Source organism: Falco punctatus (genome assembly GCF_963210335.1).
Source record: "Falco punctatus genome assembly, chromosome: 1".
NCBI classification, from domain to species: domain Eukaryota; kingdom Metazoa; phylum Chordata; class Aves; order Falconiformes; family Falconidae; genus Falco; species Falco punctatus.
In genome coordinates, this window is record NC_137580.1 from 101,500,305 (window position 1) to 101,524,967 (window position 24,663).

Genomic DNA, 24,663 nt, shown 5'->3' on the forward strand with positions numbered 1-24,663 from the left:
ACCCAGTGTGGGAGAGATGATGTGATGCAGACAAATGCAGTTGTTTGCACTTGGCTGTGCTTCTGACAAGTGTCAGTCAGAAGTTGCCACAAAGTCTTCTGGGTCTTACCCAGTCCTAAATAAAGATGTCCCCAATATTGCATGTGGCTTTGGAGACTATTGGTTCCACATTAGGAGGGCTGATCAGGGTTACACTGATGCCTTTCTCCAGGAAAGGATTGGATGATTGCTATGTGAAATACCAAGGGTTTTTCGTTAACAGAGTTCTTTCTTTCTTGCTGTATCAGGGGTTATGCATTTAGTGGGGAAAATGTTGAAATATTGTCCATTCCCACAGAGCTGAAAACGGGAGAGGGAGCTCAGGACATGAGAGCAGCCTGACACCAAAGTCCTCAAAGCCTCACTTAATCTGGCAGTTGGCTCCTTTGCCATCTAACAGGGGGTCCCCACTGCCTGGCCCTGCCAACCATCTCCCCTGTGCTGGTCCATGTGTTTGTGCAGGCTCCTGGAGGGTCACCTCAGGGAACTGTTCAGGCCAAGATTGCACATGTCCTAACCTCCCAGCAAGGTTAGAACCAGCACAAGGAGATGGGAGCAAATACCACGTTAAGAAGAAAGAGGAGCTTGGGCTGATGTCTGCTGGGTTTAAGTTGCAGAGTAGCTAGAGCAGCATGCTCTAAATGCTGTATGATACCTTGTTAGCCACGTATGTGTCAACACAGTTTAGTTTTTAGCTAGTGCAGCTGTTGTGGAATCTGCTGTCACTGTAGTTCTGACTGGCTCAATGTCCCAGGACATGTGGAAGACTTTGGGGCACAATCACGCTCCCAAGGGATCTTGCTGTGCAGGAAACACATGGTGACAAACGAGCAGGGCAGGGTAATTGTGCTGCTTTAAATTGCAGGAAGTGAAGGCCAGTTCTTCTGCTGAGCAGGCGGCTTCTTTTGCTTGTTAAGTTCATGCTGGCTGGCAGGAAGGAGACTTGATACCTAAAACTGGAATTTTTTTCCCCCCTTGAACGTGTTAACAAACATCAGCCTAAAGCAGCTAGTTGAGATGTGCTGGGTTTGGGGACAACCAGGACACTGATGTATAAACACTGTGTGAATGACACAGTGAGGCTTCTCAAATCCCTCTTATTTTTATGCTGATTTTGAAGTGACTTTTAATCCTTCAGACATATTGGTCTCTAAGCACTTTTTTCAAAGAGGAAAATAACCCAACTCAAGCAGTTTGGGTAATAATAGTACTTGATGCTTAACGAACATTGTGGAATTAATCCTCCTGGACCAATAAATTTAAATTAAATTGTGTTCATCTTGGCTGGGGAATGGGGAAGTGCTGTGAAATCTGCTTTTCTCAGGGTATGGAGGAGTGGCTGCCTTACAGTGGCTCCACCATGGCCAGTGGAGGTAGAATTGGTAAACCTGTGAAGTTTGGGTTCAGGCTGAGCCCTGCATTTTGGTTCTTTTCCTCTGCCCTCGCAGCTGCACTGTGAATCAGATATCCTTGAGGCTTGGTCAGACCTGCCAAGGAGTAATGGAAATAGTCCCCTTCATTCTGGAGAAGAGTCTGTTCTAGGGTGATGGCTTGGGGCCAGGGAGATGCTTCTAGTTTCCTGTCCTGCTCCCTCCCATGTGCTGTTCTTTGGGGTCAGTAAGGTGGTCCCACATTGCTGAGCTAGTCCTGTTAGTCTGCTGTCCTGTTATATGGAGAAATCTTCTGGCCACCCCCAGCTGATTCCAACAAGAGAGCGTAAGATTTACTTATATTACTCATATCAAGAGAAACTGTTGCAAGTTGGCCGAAGTGCCTTGGGTGGCCATGGCCTTTGCTGTGATATGCAGGCTCCTAAAATCAAATGGTGTGCTGCGGGTGGGTGTTGACATCTTGTTGGTAGTGTCACCTTTACGCTAATGTGGAAGAGCAGCACTGAAACTGTGATGCTTAATATTGTGTATCAATTGGTATGTTTTGTGTATCAATTATTGCAGGTCAAAATCAATTGTTCAATTATTATCTTGTTTGTTTTTAGGTTACAAACTAGTTGGAAGCCATTCTGGGGTGAAGCTCTGCCGATGGACAAAGGTATGCTCTCTTTTCTTTTTTCACTTTATAAATTAAAAAAAAAAGTAGTAGAGACTTGGGTATTACAATTTCCAGATGAAATAAATTTACCTACACGAGAACAAATTTTGTCTTCCAAGCTGTAGTTCTGCTTTTCAAGCTATTAAAATCCTTCTGCAGAGAGTGAGAATATGGCTGTGGCAAAGAGCTGGGAACATAATTTTCTGTTATTTTTCCTGTTGTTCTGCTGTCTGCTGAAATATTTCCTGCCTACCGAAATATATGGCAGGGGCAGAGCACTGCAGTGAAAAGTGGGAAGGTTACGTCACCAGTGTGAGGTCTTCTGAAACAAAGACAACGCAGTCCATTATTACACTGGAATGGGCACACAAGGGCATTTGAACTTCTTGTTCTGTGACTGATATATCTGGTTTGCGACAGTCAGTGCTCTTCCACTGGTTTTCAGCATTTGTCAAATAAGGTTCAGATTGAGAGGTAGCTGTTGCTTCTTAATCCTGGGACTTTTTAGAAATTACTATGTGGGGGTGTGTCTGTATGTATGTAGTTGTACATAATATGTCTGTGTGTATGTTTACATACATATGAGAAAACTCATCCTCTAAGCTCTGCGTTTGTGTATTGTAGGCTATGTAAGCCAGTAGTTTTTTCAAGTATGCAGGCTTAAAAAAGTTCCTGGCAGAGGCACCACAGCCCTGTAGAACAAACTTCAGCCACTTTGGTATGTTCTAGCTGTCCTTTTCAGGTCCCTGAGAAGCTCAGAAGTTGAAAGCTGGTCTATAATGTTACATATTTAGGGAGTAACATTGATACAGCATACTAAAGCCTTCAGCATTTGTGGGATGATAAATGATGGGAAGCATCATCTCATTAAAATGCCAGCACATTTCTAATTCTTGTGCTGTGTCAGTGATCAGTTCCTTGGTCTCTTAGCTCTCTTTTGCTGCATGATTAACTTTGTTTATTTTTGAAAAGAGCTCTTTGAATGGCAATCCATCGAAGTGGGTGGTTGCAGTGAGGTTTTCATATTGAAATGCCTGGTATCAATGAACTGTTTCATCAAAGGACTTGTTCTTGTGAATGGTTTAAAGTGCCCTGTATTGTCATGAATATTTGTAAGACATACTGATCCCACTGATGCTTCTGCTGTTTACTCTTAAAATATTTCTCTATCACTTTTAATGTCAGAGAAGGCCATGAAATGTTTAAAGAAAAAGTTGTCAAACTTCATCAGTGCTGTGACTGAGAGAAAACCAGAGAACCTGTTTTTATTAAAGAACTGGAATTTAATGCAGCACTGTAAAGCCATTTCACAAAATAAATAGCAGCTCTGTGTGCTTAGATAGGACCATACTATTTTTAGCTTAAGCAGGAATTGAATGTAAAGTATTCTAATAAATTGAGCTGAAATTGGTTACAGGCAGTGGCTTTGACTCAGATTCACACCAGTATGTGAATATCTTTAGGAGGCTTGTTTGAGATTTGTATCAGCAGAAAGCAGGAGCAGGGCTGGAAGGATTAGTATTAAGTAGAGTTTCATAACGATATCTCAGATTAAAATGATTGTGTTCTGTCATATTCTGGAAAAGAGTGTAAAACCTGCAAATTTTAAGAGTCGTCGATTTGTCTGTTTTATGAAATTCAAAATATAACTTGCTGTCCTAGAATTTGTGGATGTGGGTAGAATAAACAGCTTTTCCATTTTGTTCAATCTTTCAACTGTATGAAAAGGCTGTGCCTATGTTAGGGGTTACCTGTGTATTCTTTCTCTGCTGCTCAGTGGAGAATTTCTTTTGGGTCACTAGGACTCTTCAGGTAGGGGATGGTATATTAAAAGTTACTGTGTCATATTTTAGATTTTCTCTTGAGAGTAGCAGAGATCCTGTCTCATTTATTATTATTTAACTGAGATAATGAAAGACAGTCTTAGCTCCAAGCAACTTGCATGCTAAATAGGAGTTAAATCCCAGCGGGAAGGCTACTGTGGTTCTACTGTGAGGAGAAGTGCAGCGTCCTGCTGGAGCCGCTGACTGGTGTGAATGAGAGTTTATAAGGTCAGGGTATTTATTTAATTTAGTACTAGAAGAAATACTCTACTAGACAAATGAAAAGAATTGAGTGTTCAGTAGGGCAGCCTTGAAATTGATCCTTGTTACTCTTTAGTGAGCTTTTACAATAATATTTCTTGCAGCTTAAGTGGCTTCACCTGCTTGCTTTTGTTGGCTGATTCAGTTAAAACTTCAGTAAAGCACATTGTCATGCTGTGGTGTTGCAAGTGAGAAGTTATTGATTATGTTAAAGTTTCTTTCCTCTAAAACAGTTATAAATTCGACATCATAAATGCCTTTTTTCTGTAAGGGTGTATATAAACAGTCATGCTACATACTGATCTGTGTGCTATGAAACTTCTTAAAACAGTCTGCATCTGCCATTATTCAGACGTGCTTCACAGCTGTGACCTCGCTTGCAATGTTTGTCACAGGTGACTTTGAACACTGAAGCTGCTAGTGACTGAAAACTGCAAATATGCCTAGGGAGCAGATTTCAAACCTTTGCACTCAGTTTGGCTACAGATAGTGTGTTTTTAACTTTCTTGGTATTTGTATGTGTCTTTCTCTGCTGTTAGTCGATGCTTCGAGGCCGAGGAGGCTGCTACAAACACACATTTTATGGAATTGAGAGCCACCGCTGCATGGAGGCCACGCCGAGCCTGGCTTGTGCAAACAAATGTGTCTTTTGCTGGAGGTAAAATATTAATGCAGTTTTACTTTGAGATGGGGGATCTGTTCCTCTCTGTCCCCGTCCTGTTCCTCAAACCTAGGGCAGGGTTAGTTGTGTGCCCTTTTCACTTGGAAACTGGGGAAGGAAGGATTTGGAAGGGAGCAGCGTTACTCTCTCTGTACTCTTTTCCTTCTGAGAGCTGCAGAGCCTGTGGGTCAGGGGTTGCTGGAGGTGAGCTGGGTCGGTGAGCTCCACATCTTGGAGGCTGAAAAGGATCTGAGGGCTCCCAAGTACCACTTCCCCTAGAGCAGTGTCCTGTGCAGCCAGGTCTCAGGCCCCAGCAGGTGCAGGCTAGCTGGGGACCAGCAGAAGGGGGAATCAGGGGGGCAGGAGACAACTCCTCTGTTTAGTGCCCTGCAATTTCCACTGCTACCTGCACTGAGCACCTGGTAGAAGTTTGATTGATTGCCTCTGGAGATCACTGTCTGGAACTCCCTGTGGCTCCTGGTGCTCTGGGGAACATGAGCTGGCTCATGTTGTGCAAAGGCACCAAGGTGCTAAGCAATGTCATTATCTAGTATCTTTTGTTTTGAAATTGGACCTTTTTTCTTTTTCCAGATACCTTCACCCCACCAATTCAACTGCATTTTCAGGGAGTGAAAAGTGTTGACTTAGTAGCTGTTGCTTTCCTAAAACACTAGCTAATAAATGACTCTTATATTTTAGTCAGTAAAGTGACCCCTTTTCTCAGCAGAATTGCTTTGCTGTTAATTCTCTAAAGGAAATGAACTTTGCCAGGATCTGAACTGTGAGCTGCTCTAGCACTGCTTCCTCACCAAAATGCCTGGAGTTTTGAGGGAGGGTTTTGTTCGGCTGGAGGAGTGCAGGATGGGATCGGTGAAACAGAGAGGCTCAGCAGAAATAAAAGCAGTGACATGAAAGCATACTGAGTGGGAGGATGTGGAGGCTATTCTTTGAGTTCTTTTGTCTTCTACCTTGCTAGCTAATTCATACCGTGGGGGCTGTGCTGCTTTTGGTATTTATGCCTACCCTGGGGGGCTGGGTGCCAATAACACCCATTCCATCCCTTAGCCTGGGTGTCCAACATTGCAATATTTCCATGGAAAACCAGCCAAATTCTGAGTACACTTCCTGTCTTTCATAGCTTCAATTTTTAATAATGCAAATATTTCATGAGAATATTTAAATGACAGCATCAGTGCAGAATAACTGCTATAATTTTGAAGGTGCTTTGAAGATCTCTCCCATGTTAGTGTTAAGTATAAGCATTAGATGCTGGTCATCCTGTTAAGTTTGCATTTGGGAGTCTATTCCAAAATGTTAATTGGTGCTCTTGATGGTCTTTCATCATATCCTGGCTTGAAAGGACACAGGAAGTGGCATGTTTAATGTGCAGGTTTTGCTGCTTTTCTTCAGAGCAATCTAATGACTGGGAAGAAAAATGTACTGCTCATATTTTTTTCCATGTATCACCTAGCAGTGGTGCATTTAATTCTACAGTGGTGACTGTACTGGTAGGAAGACGATTACTGTGCATGTTATCTCTCTGTCCCTACAAAAAAGTTGTATCATAAACAACAAATAGAAAGCAATAACATCATCAGAATGAGGCATTTTGTTCCTAATATTGTACTGCAGACCACTGATGCTGTTCCCCGTCAAAGTGACCCAACTCAGTATTTTGTAGCAGCAGCAGCCTGTGCCTGGAGTATGGGACTGATTCAGGGAAGTCAAACAAGTGCAAATTGAAAAGTTCGGTAATTGGGGTAAATCACCATGTGTGATACATTCCAGGTGCCTCTAACTCATCATCCTGTAACTGTCACTTTTAAAAGGGATCCTGAAAACAGTAGCCTTAATGATAACAGTGCTTATTTCGCTAATGGTAGCAACCTGAATTCAAGGAAGCAGCTTTCCAGGGGGACTGTGCTGAACAATGTTCTCACTTATTTACCTTCTGGTGAAGTGCGTTGCAGTTGTTTAACTCTTACATGTGGACTGCTGTGTGTTGTCTTTTCTCAGACTTCTACCAAGCTGGAAGACTTAAGGCTCAGTGTGAGACTTATCCCAAGGTTTGCTTTATTTACACCTTAAGCCTGACATAACCAGAACTGCTGCTGGAAGAAGCTTTCTTCACTTTGGATGCTTTTCAGATCCTGTGCTTGGGCTGCTGCAGCCTTCATGTGGCTGTGAGCTGTACTGATCGGGTTAATTTGGTGTAGGTAGAAGGGACTTCCATACCCACTCTCCTTGCTACTGGTTGCATGTCAGCACAGTTCACACACCCTGCAGCCAGGGCTATCTATACACTTTTTATTTTAAACCCACCACACCTTGCAGATTATTAATCATGTGAGACTAAATGTAGACTTGCAGTCACCAGTAGCTGGGTAGGATAAATATGTTACCTTCTTATTAGCAGTTACCATCTGTGCTGTTGCAGACATATGAAGCAATAGTTTTGATCTACTGTTGGCAAAATGTTTTTAATACAAGTTGTATGCCTTGCTGGTCTCATCGTGTAGCTGTGCACACTAAAGTTGCAGATAAGACTGTTGTGATTGGTTTGGGTTTTTTTCCTTTGATCTCTTCAAGACTGTCTGCCAGTGTTCCCACCTGTGTAATCCCTGCAGCTCTCCCAGAATTGCTGAGGAAAAGGCCAAGGAGCCTGTTTTTCTCTTCCTCACTTTGGGAAGAAATACTGTGGTTCAGCTGCTTTCCCTGGGAATTGGATGTTATGGTAGCTGGCTGGTCGTGACTGGCAGATTATGGCCCTGAACCAGGAATCATGGGTGGAGCAAGCATCCAAACACACTCAGAAAGTTACGGGTTTTTTTGTAAAAGATGCAGCTTGACTCTGCACTGGAAATCTTCCATCTTGTGCCTGGAAGCAGTGCATCCCTGGTAGAGATCAAGCCTGTAGTGCCCCCTTCCTGGCTTGTGTTTCCCTGCCTCTCCCCCTCAGAGTGCTGGCTGAGAGTTTTATGCAGAATTATGATGTGGCAGCTGCTTTGGAAGGCTGGAAAAGCAGATTGTTCGTTTGTATAATGTTCCCCCTGCAAGACCGCACTTATGCTGTGTTGAACTCCTGAGGCTGTTGCATCAAGAGCGTGGTGGAGGAGGGAGAAACCCCATACCTTAATTACTGCAACATACCAAAGTCATAATTCTCCTTACAAAAATAGTCTGTCACTATCCATTATTGCTCTCAGCTGGTCTTGCTGTGTTTCTAGTGTCTCTTTAGCTTAATTGTCTAAATGGAAATGTGCAAGTGACCAAATCTTTTAATCAATTAGAGCAAATGTGAGGACTGAGGCTTTCTGACACTGTACTGTGGCGCAGTCACCAGGCAAACCTGATTTGATTATGTTTTCTGGCTGAGTGTCTAAAGCACAATCAATTATTGTGGAGAGATGGAACAGCTAAGTAAGATTTAAATTAATAGGGTTTATTATTTTTGCATCTGTGGAGGAGGGAAACCAGACAGAGTGAAATATCCTGTAAAGAAATTGGTTCATATTTCTTCTGTAACTTTATGATGTTTATACCTGTACTTGAAGGTTTCAGTTTTAGATTGTACAGTAGACAACTGAAGTTCTGTTCAGACAATCTAAATAAGTGTATAGACAAAAGCCAGTGATCACAGTAAGCCCTGCAAAATGAAGAGACTCAAAACTAATAATTTCTCATAGAGTTACTTAAGATCATTGAAAAATTAAGAAACTGAAAACATAAAACAAAAGCTTCTTCTCGTTAAGTAATTTGATTCCAGAGGCTAAATTCTTCAGGGAAATGTGAAGTGTTATGATACCAAAGGAACTGACACTACAGGTTTGTGAGACTTGGAACCTGAGCCTGAAAGCTCAGTCACCTTGCATCTGAAGTCCTTGTCCTGCCAAGTTAAAACTCTCTACTCCCAGTGTTTCAATTTGGTTATTTTTTTGTTTACGGAATTGATATATTGTGACCCAAGGTTCATTGTTTCATTCAGATTTGATTCTTCACTGCTTTGTTGACCTCTCGGCCTGTCTGTCCTCCAGAAGCCTGTGAAATAACCATATAAATGGGGTGGGGGACAGGACATCATAGGATATACCTAGCTCATGCCCTGTCAATGGTAAAAAAGAAAAAGTCATGGTGCCTTTATGTGCTGCTCTCCCAGCACTATAATAATTTGAGGCATTTCTAGGAGAAAATGTTAGTGTGGTCCATCAGGTGGGATGGGAGCAGACCCTGGTTGACTGTCTTGGCTGGGTGCGTATGTGCCAGCTTGCAGGAGCGTTGGCGCTTTGCTAAGATGCTGGCAGTGCCTTGTACTTGATGCTTGTGCAGGATGGAGTTGTACCAGTTTCTTGGAGAGCCACCCTGTTGCACAGTACCGTATCAGACACTGTTTTGCCAAATAGGGCACAGAAGCGTGGGGGTAAGGTCACTGTAAATGCACTTAATCCCAAAAGTAGTATCTGCCATGTGAGGATTCCCACCTCACACTGTGCAGTGAGCAGTATTTTCACTCCCGTTATGCAAAAGGTTTATGAAAGAAAAAATACCCTACCAGCAACTTGCTGGGATTGAAATCTATGCTATTTTACAGCAGTGCATGTTTTCCTGGTCTTGGACTTGTTGAAGGCTTTTGCAGTTGTCATTATTTACATATTTATGGCATCAGTAGTGAATATAAGCAGATTATTTACTACGAAATAATATGTCTTGATAGTTACTGTGGGTGGTTGGTGACTTAGTACTCTGTTACACTAATGTGATGGAGTGGTTGTGGGCTTTGAAAGTGAACTTGTACGTTCAGGTTTGTTTTGAAATAAGCTTTGAGACTGTGCTGAACATGATTCTGCTGGGAAGGAATTAAATATCTTTAAAAGAGCCCAGGGCAAACTTCTGGGAGGTGCTCAGCATTGCCTGCCTTTCTAGAAACTGTGGTCTTAAAAGCGAAGCGAACATTTTGTAGAGTTGAGATGTAGTATTTCAGCCTGGGATGTCTTCCATCCCTAAGATTTCAGAAGTATGAGTTAGGAAAGAATCATAAATTGTTTATCTTAGCAGTGTTGGGTTAATGACTGGACTTGATCTTAAAAGGTCTTTTCCAAGTCCACCACTAAACTGTGTCCCTAAGCACCACATACATCCACACATCTTTTGTATATACCTCCGGGGATTGTGACTTCCCTGGGCAGCTTGTGCTGATGCTCAACCACCCTTGCAGTGAAGAAATTTTTCCTAATACCCAACCTAAACCTCCCCAGCACAACTTGAGGCTGTTTCCTCTTGTCCTGTTGTTTCTTATCTGGGAGAAGAGACTGACCCCCACCTCTCTACACCCTCAAGTGGTTGTAGAGAGTGAGAAGTTCCCCCCTGAGCCTCCTTTTCTCCAGGCTAAACACCCCCCCGCATTGCCATAGCTGCTCCTTATGACACTTGTGCTCCAGCCCCACTGCCTGGCTCTGGACACACTCCAGCTCCTCAATGTCTGTCTGGGGATGAGCAGCCCAAAACTGAACGCAGTGTCTGACGTGTGGCCTCACCAGTGCCAGTACCAGAAGTGGGTTCTTTCAAAAATATTCTAAAGTTCGGTCCTCTCTCAGTTCAGAGGAACTGGCAAAACCAACCTAGTATAAAGACCTCACTAATGGTACTGTATCATGAGGTGAGTTAATGGTACTGGATTGTGAGTTGCTGCCAGGTGTTGTAATACAAGCAAAGTATCTTGCAAGGAGAAAACTACATTACTTTTGATGGAGCAGATGATTTGAAAAAACTTTAGGTAAGTTAGTGAGGGTACAGCTGCAATATACTCCGACTGAAAACGCAGAAGTTATGGGTTGATTTATTTTGTTCAAAAGTAATCAATTCATTTTGGGCTCTTTCACCTGTTTCTGAAAAATCTTTTAAAGTTTATTTTAATTTATTTAGATTTAAATAAATCTTTTAAAGTTTACTTTAAAACATGAGAAGTCCAAATTTTCTTTTGGAAATACTGAGTATTTTCTCATTTTTAAAGTGAGTTTTCTTTGGATATTCAGATATCCAAACACTTCAGTCTTAGTTCTCCAATTTTTTCTTCTCTAAAATTGTTTAAATTTATCAGCATTTAACAACAAACTTATGCCTTTTGAAAAGCTTTTATTTTCCTGAATTTATTAATAATAAACCTGTTATTTTTCTCATTCGTACAGCTCAAAAGATTGCTTAGAGCAACATGACAATTGCCTACTATCTTTCAAAAACTTCTGTAGAAATGCTGTGTTCCTCTTCCTCAGATGGTGGTCTAGATAGAGATTTTGTTGTTCCTATCAAAACTTCTCTTTTTAAAGTGGGTGTTACCTGATTTGTAGAAAATAAATCTGAGAGACTTGAAGTCTTTACTTTATCTCTGCTAAAAGGCATTTTGCAGTCCAATGCAAGTTATGACTATGTGATACCATCAACGTGGTGATCTTCTTCATTGCATGTTGTCCTCCCCAAGTTTGCATCTCCAGCCAGATTGGTTCCCCCTCAGATGTAAGGCTGGCTCCTGAGCCATCCATCATTCAGCTTCTGGGAGCTGTTGAATAAGACCACTCCAGGACCTGACCTTGCAGATGCCTTTTGGATAGATCTAGCGTCCTACTGAACCGGTGGTAGCTCATCTTCAAGTTTTCCACCCAGACTTGTTCTCTCTTACAAGTGTAAGTGTTACTTACGGACTGTTTCTTTGGCAGATTATGGGAATAGTGGATAAGATGGCATCAAAAGCTCAACATCTTCTCCTTTCCCTTTGTCTGCAGGTACCAGTGGTGGTCTTGGTGTGAAATGTTCTCAGCAGGTTCATGTTGGCTGTTACCTATCCCAGCGCTGTGTTCTGGGGCTCACAAACATTTACTTAATCCAATATGTATTGAGGAGCTGGCAGTTAGGAGGGGCTAGTATAGAAATCTTTGGCTTCTGCTGAAGTGGGCATTGCGTTTGCACTTTTCCAGTGTGTTTTAAGTCACTTTCACATGCTCCTCACACACTTCCAGCCTACTGCTAGCAACCTCAATACTGCAGCCAGTTCATCCAGCATGCCTTAGGGGTGAGTTTAGCAGTCCTAGTGAAAATGTTTCCTTTAGATTAAATCTAATTTGTCCTCTTCCTAGTCCAGTCTGGGCTCTTCCCATTGCTGTCAGGAGGAAGCAGAAGAAAAGGTGTAAATAGGTTTCTTGTAATCATGGAGAAACATTGAGTATTATTTGCTTGTGCGTTGGATGAGCTTTTTTCTTAGTCTTCCTCTTATTCCTCACATCATTATAGGGAAAGTGGTTCTTCTTGGCCCTTTTGTATGTTCTTTGCTAGTTGTATCTGTTGGGGGTTTTTTTGCCTTGCCTATCTTCTGATGATGATCCTGTGTTCTTGTGCTACTGCTCTTATTTTTCAGCTGGAGGATCACAAGGTTGCAGAAGAGCAGGCTGATTTCTTGTTACTTTTCCTAGCTTTGTTTTTTATTGCTGCAGTTTGCCTTTCTGCCTTCATAGGCTTCAAAGAACTTCCAGTTCTCCTGAACCCCTTTGCCCTTCAACTCCTGTCCTCTGGGATCTTGCCCACTGGTTCTCAGGGTTCACTGAATTCTGCTTCATGAGCTCTCTTGGTTTTTTTCTTTCCCTCCTCTTCCTGAGAACCATGTGCTCTGTCCTTTGTGATCACTGCCACCAGCCTTTCCTCACCATCATGTTCCCCGCCAGGTATCAACGTTGATCAGTTGATCACTGCAGTAAATGGGACTTTATACTCATGTGGCATTTTCCCTCAAAGTTTCTTGAAAGACTTGATAATGCTAAGCATTGCTACAGAAGACAGCAACCATTTTAAGAGGGTATAGAAGCAAAAGCTGATTTAGTAATATAATATACAAGCGATCATGGAGGGGGATGTGCTGCCCCACGGAAGCATACACCTCCACAAAAGTCTGATTGTTCTTCACCGATGCTTTGGTATTGCTGGCCAGTAATACTGGTCGATCAAAGGTCTGATGAGAATGCAAATAAGCCTGGATGGAGGCAGGCTTGTTAGCCAGGGGTGAGCTGAGAGCTACCCATCATGTTTTGTGCAGTCTTGCATCACTCCATGGTGGTGGGGTGCTGTGGCGGTGATGGCTTGTCTCTGCAGTAGCAAACCAAACCTGTTTCGCACCTGGAATATTTGATAAAAGAAGGGTTTTCTGGTGTGTGTGGCTTGGGGTGAGATTATGTTTTTGGCTTGTGTTCTTTCAGGAAGGGAAGGAATCCTATGCACAATTACCTGCTTGAGGCTTGAGTAGGTGAGGGGGTTAATGTGGAGGGTCAGAGAGCCTGCAGGGGAATGGGAAGGTGACTGAAATTCTGTCTGTGCCAAGGGCTGTGAAACAATCTCATCAGCCACAAGACATGACTTTTTCTCCCCCTATTACAAGAGAAACTGCTTTTTGCCAAATAAGCTGCTTTGTTGGCATGACCTGGTATGTTTATTAAACAGTTAGAATGTGTTAAAAATTCAAGGACTGTTAGAAACTAATAGCTGTCCAGTGTGCATCAAGAGGCTATTGATTTTCTGCCAACTTGCCTTATTAAATATACAAGGTACAAGTCATGTAGTTAAACATATAAGAGTTTTATAAATGCCTTTTATAGTTGGCATTCAGAAAACTTTCCATGTTGGCAGACAGGGAAAAAAAAACCCAATCCACGGAAATTTGAAAAGCAAAGCTGTTTTAGCTAAAAGGATCTTTGAGATGTATAGTAGTTTGAGAGCAGCATTCCAGTCTTCGCTCTTGAGGCGAATGAAGAAATGCTTGGGCCAGAGGGGTGTTATTACTGGTGCTGCGTCTAGAGTTTGTGTGTTTTAGCTCTATCAAAGCGTGGAGCTGCAGGTCTTTCTCACTTGAAGTCAGGGGGAGTCTCTTGAGTGTCTTCAGTAAGTGCAGGCCCAGTGCCTTCATTCTGAGGAAGTGCTTCCCTGTCTCTTCTGCTTTAGTTAACCTTTAGTTAAATGCTGGGCATCAAGTCCTGATACCTGTGTAGCTGGAAGGCTGAATACGGCAGGTAACTTCACAGTCATCTCTGTGGCTGACTTCCAGGGATGATGGAGAGTGGTACAGGGAGCAGAGATCAGCTGGCCAGAAAAAAGTGTTTCAGGAGTCTTTATTGCTTGGTCTTGTTTTCTTGACTAGATATGTTTTGAATCCAGCAGTGCTATGCTGAAAGATGCTGCAAAATTTGCTACTCTTCTGTTAATAAATTCCTCTGAGCTACAATGGAATTGGTAGAATAAAAGCAGAGGAACAAAATATGTATCATATTTTGGAAAAAAAGCAGCAGAACATGGGAAAAGAGCAAGGAGGTGAAGTGCAGGAATTCATTGTTTTTCTTAGGATGATACTTAAAGGCTGAAATGTCCCTGCTCAATACCAGTCTAAGTGTGGCAAGGCTGGTGGAAAATTCCTCTCACCAGGGAGAGCTCTGTGGTCTTGTACAGGCTCTCTCTGGGTTGTGTTTGTCTGGGTGTGAGCATGATGGGTTGTACCCCATTGCTTGGAATATTTAATTTGGTGGTCAGAATGTGCTTTTTTTGCAAGTGACTTAAAATGGATCTATAACATCCTCTCATGTTAATGAAAGAGGGAGTGGGGAGAAACTCCACATATCTTCCAGGTGCTTGGGTGGATTCGCCTGGGTAGGCTTTTTCCATTTTTGAAGAAAACAAAATATGGGTCCAGTCATCCTTTCTGGGTAGGCAAGGTTGGCTTCCTAACCCAGTATGACGCAAGTTGTCCCTTAGTTGGAAGATCAGTGTTTTTTCTCCTGCACTCTGCTTGGCTCAGAGAAGTTAACATTTTGTTTCTATTTTTTGCGTTTGGGTTTCAGTAACGTGGTAGCTAGCAGGTCTCAGAAGTGATGAGAAGCCCCTATGGAGTAAGTCTGGGAGATTAACCAGATCCACCAGCAGTGCACCTCCAGCATACAGCAGACTTCCTAGTTTCTTCATACAGTCTGAAGTAGTCTGCCCTCATCTGTCTTGTTACTACAGCATCACAGAAAGGCTGGATTAGAAACTAATCCCGTCCTTCTCTGGGTGGTAGTTGGTACCTTTGCAATGGAACTAAAAATGGCTTGGGGCCTTCCTTTTCTAGTGCTTTGCACAGCTGTGGCTAGAGGAAGAGTTTGAACCAGTTTTCCTTTCTTTACAGAGGTCTTTCTGGCTGCAGAGCATCCTTTTAGCTTAGAAGCTTTTTAGCTGTCCTTCAAAATAGGTATGTTAAGTTTAATATAGATGGCAAGGTCAATTCTTCCTTCTAGGGAGACAGAACCTGGGCAGAGGGGGATGTGAGAATGGTGTTCACAGATGACATCTGACATTTGTGTTGGAAGCAGGATATCACTGAGAGTTTCTTGTTGCTTTTAGCGTTGCTAACCAAGGTCAAAGTCCTCAGGGTGACAGCAGGCATGTTATAAATGGCAGTAAATAACTGTCTCTTTTTCCTTCAGACATCATACAAATCCAGTGGGTACAGAGTGGCGATGGAAAATGGACCAGCCTGAAATGATCTTGCAGGAAGCTATTGAGAACCATCAGAACATGATCAAGCAGTTCAAAGGTAACTTCTCCCATTTCTTCCCTGTTAATGATGCTTTTAGAAGATAACCAGCAGCAGCATCTTTAAAGCAGAGATGAAAACATTCTGGTCACCTGTCAGGTGCTGGGAAGGAGTTGTGAGTTTTATGATATCATAAAGATGGGTAAGTAAGGAGAAACTTCTGTGGCGCATGTAGTGTTTTTGGAGATGTTCTGTCTTTTTTTGACATAAGAACACGCGTCAGTCCTTGGGTATCTGCTGGTGCCTTGAAGGACTACAGTGGAGTTGACTCTTGTGCTTCTTGACAGTTGTCATCTCCTTTTTGCTCAGTGTGCGTGGAGGCTTCTGCAGTGGTTAAAGCTGGCCTGGACAATGAGGAGTCTTGAATCTTGTGTAAAAGTGAGGGTTGGTAGAAGGCAAAAAAGTCAATGTTGAACCTGATAGGAAATATGCTGCCCTTTGCCTGCGGCATGTGTGGTCTGGGTCACAGCTCTAGAGCTTGGCCGGGGAAAGCAGTGAAGGTGCTGCAGTGGGCTAGGGAAAGGTGATGTCAGTTTGGTAGGGAAGGCTTTCCATGGGGAAGAGGTAACAAGGTGAGAGGTGGTCATTGGTGGTAGCATTGCATCTTCTTTCAGACTAAGCAAAGCACAGCTGTCGGCGCTCAAGTCAGGGCAGTCTGTAAGGAAGTGCAGGTCTCATTCCCCAGCCTCGGTATGCAGCCATGTGGGCAGTGTGGGGAGAGCCCTGAGCTAAGGCGAGATGCCAGCAGCAGTGCTGCCTGACTGGCTGGGGCAGAGCTGCTGCAGGGTTTCCTGGCTGCCTGTTAACTCAGCTGGTGGGATGCAGTGCCAGCACAGCAGGAGTTTGGTACAGGTGGCTTGCATGCTTGAAGAGCATGTTAGGATGTCAAATCTTGTCAGGAAGGCTAGAGCAGCCGTAGAAGACTGTTACAGCTATAGGCAAGTGTTCATGGTTAGCACTTAAGGCACTGAGCACTTTTCAGACTCTGCTGTTTTCAGTCTGTTTTGGATAGTCAGGCTCTTAAATGAATTGAAATGTAGCTGGGCATGCTGAGAGGATTGTGACTAAGAACTTGAGGTCAAGCTCATGGCTGATAACAAGCAGGGTGCTTCAGGGGTTGTATGATATCAGTTGCCAGGTCATCATCTCCATCAACAAATGAGGATGATGATGGAGAACACCCTCAGTGACTTTGCAGGTGATACTAATTTAGGGAGCGTGGCAGGCATACTTGGTGGTACAGCTTTACTTCAGTGGGACCTTGAGAAACACGAGTCTTGGGCCAACAGATACATGTGGAGCTCAGCAAGAAGTGGAAGGTTGTGTATGAGAGTGTTACAATCTCATGTCAGTCCCTGCTGGGAGACCCACCTGCCACAGTAGAACATGGGGCAGTAGGCTTAGGTTTCTGTTTGAGAGGTTCAAATTAGAGATCAACATAAGCTTGTTCAGCCAACATTGTGTCCAGAGAGGTAAAGGACCCTCCAACCTTGGAGGCTCTCAAGTCAAGCCATTATCACCCCAGTCCAGTGTTGGCAGTTGTCCTCTCTGAGCAAGAGGCTGAACTAGAGACCTGCGGGAGCCCCCCCAGCTTAAAGTTCTGTGGCTTTAGTTAAGAGAGTTAAAATTGAAAGGCTTAAACAATAGCACCCCCCCTCATTTTTATGAGGCAGGACTTGACTCAAAATAATCTTTTATGTTTGCTTAGGAAAAAGAAAGCGATGACTAGATTTGCATGCAGCTGCTGATGGTGTATTAGGGTATGCTTGTGAAGGCTGCAGTTGCCCTCAAGCTGTGCAGTACTCGTGCAGTGCGATGGAAGTGTTGCCCTTGTGTGACGGATGTGTGGCAGAAATGTATGTTGTTTGCACTGAAGAAAGATGAAAAGCAAAGTCACTTTGCAGATACTTGAAAGCCCTACCTTCTGAAAGCTGAGTGTAGAAATATGTTTAAACCCAACTTCAGACTAAGGAATAATCTTCTCCTCCTTCTCTTACTATGCCCTGGTATCTTACGAAAAAGGGTTGAGAAGAGTGAGGGATTCTAGATGGACTTGGCAGCATCTGAAAATATTCCCAGTGTCCGGAGGCCTTTAAGAACAATCCTGTTTTCTCTTTTTGGAGCTTGTTTTCCACTAAAAAAAATTGCATATATTCCCTGAAACTTGCATGTCCATCCTCAGCACAGTTATGCTTGACCTGGAACTGTGAAAGGAGAAAATAAATAAAAAAAAAGCTCTGAGCTAGAACTGTGCTGCAAAGTGGAAAAAGAAAAGATGTGTTACTTTTGCTGAGTGATACATGGCAATGCACTTCTTGTCTTGGGAGCCTAAAAGTAAAAGTTTTATTAATGAGAAGACAAATCAGTAAGAAAAGCCCAGTAGCTTGCTGTTACATTTTGTGAATTTTACATTGTCACTTCCCTAAGGTGCATGTGAAAATATTGTTAGAGTAGAATCAGTGAAAGAAAAATTGAGTTGAAACACTGTGCTGAAGTCAGGGAGGGTTAAAAGCTGCGCAGTGTCTTGCAGGACAGAAGTCCCTGCGTGCTGTGTCAGAGCTGTCCTCTTGTCCAGGCTGGAAGTGCCTCAGACAGAACACATGACTATTTCTGGCAAACTTAAAAGCACTCCACAAATAGTAGGTTGGATTTTATTATGATTGGTTTTTAAAAGAAAAAACCCACACCAAACCCCTACAAATGACCCCAAAGCTTGAGCAGTGAGGTGGACTAGGTTGCTGCTTTGAAGAAGGGCAGGTTGCAGCTGGGCTCTGTGGTACTGGCTGGGCAGCCGCAGGCACACAGGAGTTTCCAGCAGTGTGCTGCGTGTGGCTGCTGAGATGTTTGAACACAGATCTCCATCTTCAAGCAGACCAGACTGTTTGGGCTGCTGGAGAAGAAAGCATGGGAAAAATACCCTAGCTAGAGAGCCCTCAAGGCTCCTCAAGTGTCTGATAATGCTGCTGAGATAACACACAAAGATTTTTGAATAAATTTGTTCTCTTTCTAATACCAGTACCAAAGTTTTGCATTCAGGTACACATACAGACACCTCTATGTGCCAAAGGAAATGGTGAGCTAATCTGATGCTTTATTAATTCTACACATTGTAGTGAAAATGAAATATCCTTTGAAGGAACAGAAGAATTCTTGGGGACCCCCTGTCCTGTAGGGTATCCTAGAGGATGGCACACTATCCTGTAAGAGTCCCTGTGATGGTTTTAGAGATGATGATGATGTGTCATCTTTTAGCGTTGCCATAGTTTTGTACTGGTTTTGAAGACCATAGACATTAATGTCACATAATTCTTTTTTAGACTAACTGATGGAGACACATCTTACTGATAGGGAGCTAAGGTGGGAAAGTGTGAAGTAGTTTATTTGATGGATACATTTTCTCAGTAGTGGCTAGTAAATCTCTGTGCCCTTGTGAAGGGCACACACAGAATAGAAACATAATTCAAAGATAGGAGAGTGGGACTCTCTAATAATACAGCTCTAATTCAACTTGGGGAAAAATGAAAAAAAACCAAAACAACCAAACCCCAAAAACCCCCACCAAAACTGTAACCTGAGCTAGGAAAGCCTAAGACTACCTGTGTGTCTTGCTGTAAGAGTGGATAAAACAAGTTCTTTGTCTTCCCAGTCACCCAGGCACTTGTGATGACTAGTGTACAGGTACTTGCAGAGGGGTGCCTAAAGTCAACAACCAGCTGTGCCAGATAATGTTTTTCTTTCCCAAATTGAAGTGCATCAGTAGGAGAGCAGCTGGAATTGCTTTTTAAAGGAGATGTGCTGATCAAAGAATGCTTGGCTGTATGCTTTGCCGGAATCTGAGCTTGGTAGGAGCCAAAAGCTGTACACCCCTGCCTCTTGCAGGGGCTTCTCAACTTCGTACGGCTCCAAGCTCCTGCACCTGTTGGAGCTGCTGCATGCCCTGCCAAATCTGCCCAGGATCTGACTTTGCTGAAATTCATTGACTGAAGACAGAAGGAGGCTCATCTGCAGGAGCAGAGGTTGAGTGCTGTAGTGGTATGGGAGCCAAAAGTGCAGGAGAGTTTGTGTGTTCTCTGGAATACCCACTAATCCTGTTTAGTTTATTCCTGTCTAGTTTGTGATTTATGTGGTCAAATGATTACATACAAAACCTTTACCCTTCTCTGGAGTGTATTTACTATACGCCAGATTTGCTGTAAGCTGTTTGGAGAAAGTTACTCTGAGACTTTGTGGTGATGGAATTTTTTTCTGTCTGCTTATAAAGCTGGCACAGTAATTGTCATAGTCCAATTGCAAGATGCTGACAGAGAGAAATTAATTAATTCCGAAAATGACTTACAGTAGCTTTAGGAATACCAAAGTTAGTCCTTTAATCTCAGTGTGTGGTTGAGATGCTTCTTTCTTTTCAAATAAAGTTCTCATTTAGTACTGTCAAGTTTCAGTGGAATAACCATTAGTCCTGTCACTTACTCAGGACTGAGCCTGGCTGGTTTAAAATGCACTAAGCTTTGCTCTGATCACACACCAGCTTTTCTGTGTGAGGCTGAAGCAATATCCACGAATACCTCTTTTTATCTTGGCTTTACAGCATAGCATGTAATTTTCTGTATTGCTTGTGCTCCAGCATCTAGGCAACGAAAGGTGAGCTGAGGACCCGGTTTCAAACTCAAGTCTTTGGGTTTTTTTTGAAACAGTCCAACACCCAGTCTAAAACTTCAGATATTATTTGAGTACATAAAGGCATGTCAGGGAAATGTGAAGTGACATATTTGGAACAAAAGCTTGTTTGTAGTCAGATGATTTCACACGGGGTCCTGAGTACTTGGTTGGATACAGATGGGCTGGAGAAATATTTGCCTTTCCCCTGCCCTCCCGTTGGTACAATGTGACTCTGATTGGTTAAACCTGCAGCCAGCATTTTAACGTGGACACTACAGTAGAGCTCAGTTGTGTTTTCCAGTTTGTTCTGAAATGTCTCTTGCTATTTGGAATGGTGTCATGAGTTGGGTTTTGTTTTTGAACGTGTACTCAGAGCTGCATTTCATGTACTTGTTAATGTGGATTCAGACGCGGTGGTTGGTGTTCTGCCTGGCTCCTCTGGGGAGCTGGTCTTGGTGGGGCTGGGGACCCCAGGGGGTCAGCAACAGACACAGATATAATCTGGTTTTGTTTTTTAAGAAGCCTACTTGAAGTGGCATTAAACTGGCATTTGTGTTTGTCTCAGCATTCAGGCAGCACCACGTTGCAGTCTTAGCAATATAAAGCTTGACTCAAATGTTACTAGACAATTGCTTACATAGTTAGCAGGGCACACAGAGCCCCAAGCTTTGCCTGTCCGGCCATGCACTGTTTTGTGGACTCCTGCAGAGCTGGCTCAGTGGGCACTGGCTGTGGCTTGCTGTCTCCTGGTTCAGGAGGACTCCGGCAGGTTTTGCTCAGTCTGTCTTGTGCCAAGAGTGTATTTTAGATACAGATGTGTGGTTTGGGAGGGGGTTTAGTTGATTTAAGCCTGTTTTCCCTCTTTCTGCAGGTGTGTCAGGAGTAAAAGCAGATCGCTTTGAAGAAGCAATGACAGCAAAGCACTGCGCACTGTCACTGGTGGGAGAGCCCATAATGTACCCTGAGATCAACCGGTTTGTGAAGCTCCTGCACCAGTACAGCATCTCCACTTTCCTGGTTACAAATGCACAGTTCCCAGATGAGATTAGGTAAGAGTTGGGCAAAATATCTTCCTACTAAAACATTTGAGTGCTGACCTGTGTTTTAATTCTGTTTTATCTCTCATCAGTCAACTCTACATGAGCACTGGCAATGAAAAAGCTCACTCAGCATCTATTTGATTTTAACCTTAATCTCCCTGTGCTCTTTCTCATCTCTTTCTCTCCCTGTTTGATTTTCTTTTCTATATCTCCTAAAGTGTGATTACCTCTGGAAGTGAAGAGAATGTAATATAGTACCTCCCGGAGGTGCGACAGGAAGAGAACAGCAAGTGAGCTGTGTTTTATGCTTGGGGACATGAATAACTGGTGTGTTTCCAACAGCTAGACCGAGACTGAACTCATAAACTGCCTTTTTGGTTTGTGTGCTTCTCTGCAGTCTGATCTTTGGTCTAACTCTGTAAGACCAGCTATAATGGTGCGAACCAAAGATCTATACAGCCCAGCAACTCCAGCAGGACTCAGAGTGCAGGATAAGGAAAGTGGAGAAGCACATACTCATCAGCAAAAGTGAGATCAGTAGTTCTTAACCTCCTCTTGGAGGGATTTGAGCTAAGTGTTCAAAACATTTTAATGAACTCTGAAAGAGTCTTCACAAATACAAAGAATCCCTGTTTCTGATGTTCTTGAGCATCCAGGCTGCTTTTAATAAAGTCTGAAGCAACGTAGCAAGGAAATGCAGCATGTGGTGTGAGCTGCAGGGTGGTTGGGAGCTCATCAGAATACAGTCAGCTAGTAATGCTGATGAAGTTCAACCCTCGTGTTACGTGAGCGTGTTCGCAGAGCTGTATGCAGGGTGGGTTTGTATGTTGCTCAGCTTGTCATTTCAGCTCAATGACTGTGTTAGCACTTTCTGATAGAGCTTCCTTTTCGCTTCCTTCTCGTGGTCTGAATATGGCAGTGAGGGGGGAGGGCATGCAATTTTTGAGTGAGTAATTATACACTACAAAGGCATTCCAAATGATTTGAATAACTGTGTAATCAAGTTACTTTAAGTCATGTATTATGTGCCTGATAGACAGAAATTGCTCTTTCCTAAAAATAGTATTTTAAAAAGAGAGCACGCACTATATTTTGAAGCTGCATTTCCTTAGGATCTGCTGAATGTTTTTAAAAAGAAACAAAAAAGAAAGTGATAAAATGCTAGTCTTGCTGTCCTAAAAATTGCAGCTGATTTTGGACTCATCAAAGCAAATGATTTGCTTAATTTGGGAACTGAAGTATGCACCAATCTCACTTTTCCACTGTCAGCAGAGGGGAGTTATGGTCTAAAAGTTAGCTCTAAAATAGACAGCATGACCTCTGGTATCCAGTGTGCACGTGGGGAGCGTGTCCTGGGGTGTTTGCTGGGATTAGGAGAGGGGCCTGCTGGCTCTGCAGACCCTCTGGCTGGGTCTCCAGCGTGATGCTGCCTGTGCCTTCCTCTCTTCTTTCCTCCTTCTCTTGTATTTAAACTGTAGCTTCATCTGCCTCCAGGCACACATTTTCAGAAACTGAAGGGTGTTTTATAGCATGTGAGCTGGCGTTGAACAGTTACCTGGTTCTTGTGCTTTTTCTTGTCTTGTTTCTGATCAGTGGCTGTGAACTAGAACCCTTGTGTATGTGTCTGCATTTATGAGCATCAATAATAATAATGAGTAGATGCTTATTATTGTTCATAACCAAATGATAATTTTTATTATATTGATGTTTCTGTTCTTTGTGTCAGACTAGGCTGTGTCCTGTGTGGTTTGTAAAACCACCTCGTGGCCTGAAGTAAATTTATTGCTCTTGAGTTGTGCTATGCTACTTGCTCATGATTTCTGCCCAAGTTCATATGTGGTAAATGCTCTCAATTTGATCTGGATGGGATCTTGGATGTCTAAGCTAGCTAGGAAATTAGAACCAAAAATTAAGGGAGAATGTCGAAAAATCCATCCTAGTACCATGCAACTAAATTTCCTGTTAATTGTGAAATGTAGCTGTATTCCAGGAACATCAGTTTGTGTTCGGCTTCTCCCTAGTGCTGGCTGGACCTATGACTGCCCTTTCTCCTTGCTCCCCTTTGGCAGGGCATGTGCAAAGTTGTCCTGGCTTCAGTCCCAGCCAGGGCAGAGCACTGTGGACCACTCCATTTTGGAACAAAGTGAGGCAGAAATCTCTGCTTGAGATCTCTTCTAATTCCTTAATTTTCTCCAGTCTTGCTCTTGCCTGTCCTTAGGATTGAGACCTTCAGAGAAGAGATGATTTTTCTCAGCTCATGTTTTGTAACACACTCTATCTTCAGTGGGGCCCCGTGCAATTACACAAATGCAGCATTAAGTAAAGAAAAGAGTATTTTGGCTGTGTTCTTTGAAACTGAATACTTTGATCCACTTATGCCTAGAACATTTGGTCATTTTTGGAGATTGTGGCTTTGGGCTGCCAGTCCAGACAAGCTTGTTTACAAAACAGGTTTTTTTAAACCTAAAATGTTGAGTTAGTTCTGGGCCACTTTATTCTTCTGTCTGAATACATACAGAGAGAATACATTTAGGTAAGTTGTTTGAATGTTGGTGTTAAGTGTTTTTTTTTTTCTGGACACTAAAAGCTCTGCTCGAGCTCATTCTGGACAGCTCTTGTCACCTTTGGTAAGGACAGGGGGGTTGGTGTATTTTTAGTTGGCACTGTTTGGCAGCTGAACAATAGTTTCTAATTTCTTCTCATCTTCTATAAAGAACAAATAAAGCTGGGACTATAGCCTGCTCATTAACAGACTTCACAAATAACGCTTCCAGTGTTGTCCTAAAACTGTTCAGAGCTAAAGAGTTATGCGGTACAACTAGGATGCTGTCGTTTCATCTTAGAGACACCAGGGTGGAAGATGCCATGAGGGGGTGGATGTGTTACACTCACTGGCTTTTTCAGTTTTGTCTGTATTAAGGGAGCTTGTTTTAGGATGTTCCTCTTAATGCCTTCCGTTATCCCTCTGCTAATGGACTGCAGGGTTGCTGCTTCTCCTTTACACCCTTGGGGTTTAGGGAAGGGATTAGACTCAACCCAGGCTCTTTGCACAGTAGAAGAGGTTTAATCTTTTTAGAAGTTACTGGTGTCGGGCTCACAGATGCTGTGCTTGCTGGCATTATGTGACCAGAAAGACTATGTTGCAATATCTGTATGAAATAAGAACCTTGGAATTGGAAGGAGAACACATTGGAGGATTGTGCTTGATTTTATTTTCTAAATGCCTTTGATTTCCCTTAAAAAAAAATTTGACTGATGATGCCAGCTGTAGGTCAGGTAAATTCAACATGTCCAGCAGTAGAAACTGGTTGAGTTATGGTTCTGTTTCTGTTAAATGGGATTATTTTTCTGTGGGCCAGGGCAAATAGAACTTGGGAAAAGGGGATGAGCTTCATGGTTTTTAACCATGGGGGCTGTGGTGAGAAGCAGAGCCTTCCAGTGCCTCGTGTGAAGCCCTGGCAGTCTGCTTTTGAGAAGCCTTTCTGAAAGTGTTGCAGCTACACTGGAGTGAATTATGTTCCAGTTCAGTGAGGAAAAGAT

The 24,663-nt window shown here is 43.0% G+C and overlaps 1 protein-coding gene across 7 annotated transcripts in view; it reads left to right on the forward strand.

Moving 5' to 3' along the window:
- Positions 1-24,663, forward strand: part of TYW1B (tRNA-yW synthesizing protein 1 homolog B) — a 105,758-nt gene that overhangs the window by 29,551 nt on the left and 51,544 nt on the right. For 5 of the 7 annotated variants that reach the window (XM_080387677.1, XM_080387675.1, XM_080387674.1 and 2 more), the window contains 4 exons: positions 2,036-2,088; positions 4,712-4,830; positions 15,318-15,427; positions 20,955-21,132. In XM_080387677.1, coding sequence (XP_080243803.1) covers positions 2,036-2,088; positions 4,712-4,830; positions 15,318-15,427; positions 20,955-21,132 — 460 coding nt within the window. Of the gene's footprint in view, positions 1-2,035; positions 2,089-4,711; positions 4,831-15,017; positions 15,083-15,317; positions 15,428-20,954; positions 21,133-24,663 lie in introns of those variants that run through there. The other 2 variants (XM_080387679.1, XM_080387680.1) reach the window with 2 other exon arrangements.